General features: G+C 40.1%; 1 protein-coding gene across 1 annotated transcript in view; it reads left to right on the forward strand.

Annotated features, from left to right (window-relative positions):
• LOC125044303 (60S acidic ribosomal protein P0-like) overlaps positions 1-6840 on the forward strand; it is a 7941-nt gene extending 1101 nt beyond the window's left edge. The window contains exons 2-6 of the mRNA XM_047640901.1: positions 1919-2191; positions 2606-2840; positions 4058-4243; positions 6393-6551; positions 6664-6840. Of these exons, the coding sequence (XP_047496857.1) occupies positions 1962-2191; positions 2606-2840; positions 4058-4243; positions 6393-6551; positions 6664-6804 (951 nt within the window). The 5' untranslated portion in view covers positions 1919-1961 and the 3' untranslated portion in view covers positions 6805-6840. The remainder of the gene's footprint in view (positions 1-1918; positions 2192-2605; positions 2841-4057; positions 4244-6392; positions 6552-6663) is intronic.
• Positions 6841-8522: the final 1682 nt, after the last annotated feature.

Genomic DNA, 8522 nt, shown 5'->3' on the forward strand with positions numbered 1-8522 from the left:
GGTGATTTCTTGCAACATCCAGACACTGGGCACAGGAATCCGCTATGAGTGGCGGAACTACCCTCTTCATGCATTCTGGTGTGTCACCACACATACAACCATACAACCACACCCTGCAGACCAAGTGATATGACACCTGTATACATGACGTGTCCGTAAAGGGTTAAAGGGGCTTCATTTTCTTCCAAAGGGGGCACGAGCCCTTGGGGAAAAAGGCAGTAATTTCTCAAATTGTTATTCCCTTAATGAAAGCATGGTCACTAGATGTAAATTTAATTGTAATGCTTCTAATTTATGCTCAATAAAGACTAACACAACATACTTATAATTTTCTCTAAAATCAGGGAGAGAATTTTATTAACCCAATGGCGACGGGTCACGGCTATCGCCGTCATAACAATACGCACGATGTGCGGCGTGCGGCTGTCCGCAGCGGCGCCGCGCCAAAACGCCCCGAGGCAATGATTCGGCTTGATGGACCGATATCACGCGCTCGGAGTCGGCGCGCTGCCGCCGTTCGCCAGAGCGGTTTTTTTTAATTTGCTATACCCGGCGCCATTGGGTTAAGATGCAAGGGAGGCATGGACGGACAAATTGCTTAAGGGGGAGCTTTGTAATTATAAGAGTACGAACCACTGTTATTGAGCATTAAAAAAGTATATAAATAAACACAGGTACAGATACAGCGGCAATCTATTTACTGTGAGAGGATGAAAATATCTGCTGCATATCACTCCCACCGGAATTAAATGGAAGGTTGTTAAGGTTAGGCTTGGATATTTGGGTTTGCACAATACCTAGGTTTTCTTCTGGTAACAAATACCAAAGAACCCTTTTGATTAGGGATCCAGCCTCATACTTTGAGTTTCAGCAATTGTTTCATAACTTGTTAGGTTTTGTTAATCTTGCGGCCTGTAATTTCAGTGGCTAAGGAGGTATTTATCCAATCAGGACAGGAGCTCCCAGTATCTTGCTGAACAAAGTGCCCAAGTGCATGCAGAGTTAGGTGCTCCACGAGAGTAAGAAGCTTGAACTCGTTTACCTCAATTACACTAAGAGATTTTGGTGTTCTTACTGTGACAAACAAAATTTTTATGTAGAGAGGCTGTATGCCTACATGAGGCTATTTCTCGCACTTGCCATCAGTGCGAAATGAGCGCACAGCTGCCTCGTATATACAACTTGGAACAGGCTCGGTTGCATGTGATGAGAACATGCAGTGCTCTACCATGATGCATTAGAAGGTCATCCCAGTGAGAATAGGCTAATCTATTGTAGACACTTGTCAAGATTGTCTTGAGGGGGAGCAAGTTTTCACCTTTATGAAGAGTCAGTGTGGCTTAGTGTCAATTAAACCCTGCACAAGTTGACCTGTGTGCAGAGTATCTCTGATTAATGGCAAACAATAACTGAAGTCAATGGAACTAGCATTTTATGACTTTGAATGTGTGCTTTGGTTGTAGTAACCTATTGCCTAGCATTAGAATCTTTAGAATTGGGTTTCTAGCTTCTTTAAAAAATTAAGATTTTAAAATTTATTTATTGCACCCAAATTTAATTTGATCTAAATAGTAATGAAGATAGTAATTATGAGGCTGTCCTAGCAGCCGATTTTCCCAAATTGTGGAATTAATTGTTTAGAATCAGTCCCGTATTTATTGAATATTCACCTCTTAACCCCTTAATGACGGATGAAAAAAAAAACAAAAAAAAACCTATGCTCTGGAGATCAATGGCAACTCGCCGACTTTGAGTGTGGAGTTTGGTACATCAAGCTGAAGAACCGTCTCAAAGCGCTTTGGTGTGTCATTGCGGTGTGCGCCACTGATCGAGCTGTTTGACACCTCAGGGTGTGATCCGTTGGGAAAGGGGTTAAGAACTGTGTCATTTGAGGTACTAATCAAATTCCTTCTTTCAGTCCCTAAGTCCGGTTCAACGGTGCCTTAAGCCACGCTTTCAAGATGGTTAGGGTGGACAAATCAACATGGAAGGCTAATTACTTCACCAAGATCACCCAGCTGCTGGATGAATACAGCCGTTGCTTCATCGTGGGTGCTGACAATGTCGGCTCCAAGCAGATGCAGGAGATCCGTATGAGCCTGCGTGGCTGCGCTGTTGTCCTCATGGGCAAGAACACCATGATGCGCAAGGCCATCCGTGCTCATCTGGAAAGCAACCCTTCTTTGGAGAGGTGAGTGAATTATTACCCTACAGATTTCTTTTTTTTTTATATAAAAAGGATTAGGCTTCCAGAAAATATTTAGAAAGATAAACTTAGCTGGAAAGCATATCCATAGAGGACTTTCTTGACTTTTTTTTGAATAGCATGACGAGTTATTGTGCAATACAGCCTTGTGTTAAATACAATGACTGCATCCCCCATTCCCCTTTTATGCTATTCCTTATATTATTAATTGGGGAGGGGGAGACTGGCCTGTATTGTAAGTAACAAGTTTTTAGAAAATATTTAATTTGCATTATCTATATCTATTGTAAAAATGTATTTTTAGTTTAACAAATATTTAGAACATTGCTGTCATTTCTACCATTTGATAGCGTACTTTGGCCTAGTGGTCAACTTTAATAAAATCCTACTGTCCCACAGGCTGCTGCCACACATTGTAAACAATGTTGGCTTCGTCTTCACTAACGACGACCTGTGTGAAGTTCGTGATAAGCTGCTTCAGAACAAGAAGAGGGCTCCTGCTCGTCCTGGTGCCATTGCCCCATGCCCCGTCACCATCCCTGCCCAGAACACTGGTCTTGGTCCTGAGAAGACAAGTTTCTTCCAGGCTTTGCAGATCCCTACCAAGATTGCCAGGGGTACCATTGAAATCGTGGTAAGTATTTGGTACAGTTTTAACCCAATGCTGATGGGCATTGGGTTGCCCACTGTGATTATTTTTACACATAGATGGCTACACTTGTAGTAAGTCACCAATGAGCCAGTTACGAGTACTTCCTGTCTCGCCAGTTTACCGTTTTCTTTGATTTATGAAAATAATTACGTTCTTATTTTGCTGTTACTAATGTTTATAACATTATAGTAATTATAATGTCTGTAATAAAAATACGCCGTCGATATTCGTAGCACTAGTAGCTAATACGTTTTTCCGGCCAATTCAAATCAGTTAAGGTCATAAGTTCTCCTAATTGACTCGTTTGTGGCTAAGCACTAGCAGAGCCATTTATGTGCAGAGACATTTCACAAAAATATAGAAAATGAGCACAGCATTTCCCCCATTTTTTATTCATTTCCTCTATCGGCATTGGGTTAATTAGCATGCATATTGCAGAACTAGGAGATCATACTGGATATAGTAGAGATGTAAGGCTGAAAGGGAAGTGGTTTGGGGTCAGGATTGTTTGTATATGTATTAAAAAAAATAAAGCTAAACTACTTGGAAGGCATCTTACAATAGGAACTTTAGGTATGTAATAAACATGGTAGATCTAATCTGAGCAGCTTTTACATAGTCTGGTGTCAGGAAAATATTATGTAGGACTTGACACCTGTTTGAGATGTCTGTATTAAGACTATGAAGTAGCAGCAACAGAAATCAAACGTTCCGAGAGCCATTTAATTTTCTTGTACTTATGTTGGGACATTTTTTTCTTTGTTTGTTGTAATTATGTAACTTTTTTTTTTATGCTTTGTAATTTATATTTGCCATTTGCTTATAGAGTAATGTAAATTTATATAATTTGTGGTTCACCTGTTAGTGCCGGGTCACATGTCCAGCTAGCTCCCAGTGGCTGGACAGTTGCCAGATATCACTGGAGTCTGATGCGGAGAGATTTCTAATATGGTCACTGTGAGATTAAGGGTGATTATAAAGTAATACATATATATATTGAAGAAAAATTATAATTTGAGGTAAAGCATACAAAATGCAACATAAAAAGAAAATCATTCGTAAGTTTACCAGTAGAATAGATAATTATTTCATTGGTGTGTTATTTACATTTCTGCAAGGGGCAGGGAGCATATTTTAAAAGCTTTCTGCAATGGGTATTTTTCTTGTGCAGTGCTTAATCAGAAACCTCTTTTCCACAGAATGATGTGCAGTTGATGAATGAGGGAGACAAGGTGGGTGCCAGCGAGGCAGCTCTCCTTAACATGTTGAACATCTCTCCCTTCACATACGGTTTGGTGGTACAGCAGGTGTACGATCAGGGCACAGTCTTCTCCCCCAAGGTTCTGGACATTACTGATGAGGACTTGATGAAGACCTTCCAGCAGGTGAGAATTATAAATATTTGCTTTCCATTTTGTAATTTTAGTCTACTTAGGTATGGGTTTTGTCTACCCTCACATTCAGTGGAAAAAAAAAATTAGGCATGCTCTCACATTAACCTGTTCATGATGGTTCCCTTAGTGTCATGAACCCTCCTTTCTGGGTGGTGTCTGTATCAGTGAGTGCCTGCTGCTGTGATCGGCATACCTCCTCTGTTCCACATGAATTTTATACCCCATGATTAGTCATTGGAGTACGTTGAAGAGTGTGCTTTAGAGACAAACATAATGTTAGGATGCTTGTGAAAAGAAAGTGGTCTTGACACCAGTTTTATTGGTCTCCTGGTCCTTGGCATTACCTTGGTAATAAGGTCACACTGCAGCAAGGGATGGTCAACAAAGGGCATAACTGTAACCCATTACTATGTGTAGTTTGTCCACTCCCTCATGTTAGGGACAGGAACATGATGTGAACTGTCCAACAGAGAGACATGGATATCAACATGTCTTCACACTCTTCTCAGTCATTCATACTTCATGGAAACGTGAAGATCTATGAAAAAATATTGAACATTTTAGGTCCAAATGATATATGAGCCATTGTGGTGCTTTTTAGAAATCGATTTAAGTTAAGGAACTTCTGGAATGATGTTGCGTCTGGTTTGGTTGGTGGTTATATTCCTTGTGTCCACACTTCTTGTGCTTGTCCTTTTCTGTGTCAAGGCAGCCACTTTGTTTGTGAATAGGTCATTAATCTGTATCTGCTGGGCCAAGCCTATAGCCGTCATAGCAAACCACCTCGACATGCCAGGTATGGTTAGAGGGAGTCGAGTGGAAAGGTCCGCTACATGTAGCGGACCGGGTTAAGCAAAGGGAAATGACTTCAAATCATGCCCCTGTGCTTCAGTGTATCAAGGAATGGATGGTCAGCTCAGCTGTTCAGTAGATTGTCACAAATTGTGTGGGGGCTCAATGCTCTGGTAAATGCAAGGAATAAAATAGTTTAAACAATCTTGATCAATCTAAAGGCTTTCAAGCTGGCTCCCTGGAGCATAGTTCCTCAAACTGGTGGGCGGTTTTCCCTTTTTCCAGTGTTGATTGGAGGCTAGGATTGAGGTTCCTAAATTTTTAAATGGTTTAAATTCCATATCTTTTAAATTAGTTTTTTATTTATCACTCCCCTACAAACATATCTATTACTATCCCCAAAAATATTAAATTTCATCTACTATTTTTTATAGACTATTTTTTCTTGCATTTGATCCCTGTTTCCTTCTGTGGCAGTTGTATTTTTTGTTCTCACACTTTGATAACCGAGACCTGCTAGCCTGAGGTATAAATTTTCTGGTGTGTAAATTCAAACTACAAACATGAAAGATCAGAATAGTTAAAAAAAAAAATTGGCTGTCAGCTAAGGCTGAGAAGTTCCATCCTTTAGGGGACAAGCTAAGAAGACTGAAATCCCAACCACAAGTACTGCAAGACCCTCCTAGAATTCACATATTTTGTAATGAGCAAGTTCTCATAGGATAGTATGGGCAAATGAATCGGCCTTTTGAGAGAGAAGCAGACTTTTACTTGTTTTTTAGATGCTGATACAACTATTACTGTGAACATTTGTATATGACTAGTGGAGTATAAGATGAGTACAAAACAGAATTCCCTATAAGGACTGCCTTTATATAATTATTGCTTTTTTTTTGGGGGGGAAGCCCAATTTCATGAAAAGTCAGATTTTACTAAATGTAACCATTGGCATGGTTACATTGGTCCTATATTAAAGTATTTGCAAAATTGTTTCTGGGAATGTTAGTGTTAAAGAATGGGAAAGTTTTTGGAGATCCAATAGGGGACACCTTGCCCATGCATTTCTTTTAGCATCATGCCTAAGTTATTAATATGTAATGGCAAAGGCAGAATACCTTAATACTTTTAGTTTTTGCAGTAATTTATTTTTTATGGATTAGTTCATAAGGCACTGAGAAATAGCCTTCTAAATTTGATTTGTTGGTCAGCTTAATTTTGCAATTCATATTTGAATCCAAGGTTGTCTTCTGGAGCAACTCTTTAGATTCTTGTGCCTAAATTTTATTGGCACATGGCAGTGGGTGTATTTGAAATGTAACAATCTTTAATGTAAATAACCTATTTCCAGGGTCTGTCCAATGTTGCTTCAGTGTCCCTGGCAATTGGTTTCCCTACCATTGCCTCGGTTCCTCACTCCATTGTCAATGGCTTCAAGAACTTGCTGGCCATTGCAGCAGCTACTGACATCAACTTCAAGGAGGCTGCAACACTCAAGGAGTTCTTGGCTGTAAGTAACCCTAATTTTGACAAGTAGATGGAGAAGTTGTCAGATTAGTAATTTTGATTCCATTTTAAAGTAATCTAGAAAGAATGTTAAAATTTGACCTTACTTTCATCAGGACCCAAGCAAGTTTGCTGCCGCTGCTGCTGCGTCTGCTCCAGCTGCGTCTGCTGCTGCTGCTCCAAAGGAGGAAGCCAAGAAGGAGGAAGAACCTGAGGAGGAGTCTGATGATGACATGGGCTTCGGTCTGTTTGACTAAGCATTCCAGAAAATTGGTCAATAAACAAAGCTGGAAGGAAAGACTTTTATTGAAACCCACTTTCACCAGTTAATTGGAGAATTGGTTCACAGATTTTTAATGTGGTTGAAAATCTTTGAATAGTTTTATCACTAACACAATCGAAATGGAGTGGTCGGTTATTAAGCATCAATGTTAAGAACTCTTCATTCCAATTTGCTTAGTAAGGCTAACATATGGTATCATGAAAATGGAATCTGAATCAAATTTACTTAAGTCAATGCTGCCAGGGAGAATGATACAAAAATGGGGAAAATGCCGTGCTAATTTTAAAAAAATTGTGAAATGTCTGCACATGCACAATGGCTCTTAGCCACAAAGGAGTCAACTAGTAGGCCTTGTGACCTTGCCTGATTTGAATTGGTGGGAAAACATATTTTTTACTAGTGCTATGAATATTGATATTATTTTTATTACAAACATAATTACTACAATATTATAAACAGTAACAGAAAAATAAGATGTAAAATGTTTTTGTAAATCAAAAAAAGTCAAACGGGGGAGACAGACAGTACCTGTAATTGGCTCATTGGTGACTTGGTACAAGTGTAGCCATTTATGTGTAAAATGATTAAACAAGTAACTCGGTGGGCATAGCAAGTACGTTCGTGTCATGCCCGTCGTCATCGGGTTAACAACTTGGATGCAGATGCTTCACCCAAAATGAGCTTTAGGCTTGCTTTGAGTGGCCACTTCTGATAGTTGTTTATGATGACAGGACTACATTCCTCCCCTTTGTAATGCAATTTTCTCTTTCTACATAAGCATTTTTTACTTTTTTGCCTTTCTCCTATGTATATCATTGTCATTTGATGATATGCTTTATCCGGATGGTAATACTGTCTTCCCTGTACAGACTTGTCATCTTAAGGTAGTGCCATAACAAATAATACATACTCTATAATAACTTTGCTGCCAGTCACGGTGGGCAGGAAAAGGATCCTTGCAATAAAATGACGTCCTCCCTAGAGCTGGCATTCTCCCAGTCATGACTCACGGATGGTACCTTCCACATTTTTATTGATAGAAATAATACAAAAGCCCCTTCCTAAATGCCCAGTCTGATTACCCTCAAAGAATTTTGTGCACTCATGGCAGTCACCCTGTCAGCCTGGCCTTCCATCCATTTTTCCATGACTGCATTGGCATTACCTGGCCCTTGAGTGAAATTAGTTCACTTTGATGGTCAAATCATCATCGGATTGTAGGGATTAAAGTGGCAGGAAACTCCTACATGTATTATTAACTGATATTTGTGACAAAATGAAATTCAGATTACAAGAACTGAAGTCGGGAGTACTTTAAAATCTATTTTCTGGAGGATTTCATAGGGATGGGCAGTTGTTGGTGCTTCATGTAAACCAGGGTAGAACCAGTATGCCTAGCTGTATGATACTGATAATTGTCTTGGTTATAAATTGCCCCCCCCAATCCCTTGCCCGTTATTGTCGTGGGGGGGCTTAGGAGGCGGAGACTGGGACCCAATGCTGGGGAACTCCCCAACCTTGGGACTCAGCCCTCGACTCAACAAATTTTGCATGGTCTTTTTTTTCCCCCTCCTACTTTTTCCTTTCTGTCCCTTCACCAACCCCTACTACTATCCACTTCCTAAGGTGTGAGAGCCGCTGAAAGGATGTAAGGCTGACCTTGTGCCAGTCCTGAACGACCTGAGGGAGCCA

The sequence above is a fragment of the Penaeus chinensis genome, chromosome 35 (assembly GCF_019202785.1).
Source record: "Penaeus chinensis breed Huanghai No. 1 chromosome 35, ASM1920278v2, whole genome shotgun sequence".
Taxonomy (NCBI): domain Eukaryota; kingdom Metazoa; phylum Arthropoda; class Malacostraca; order Decapoda; family Penaeidae; genus Penaeus; species Penaeus chinensis.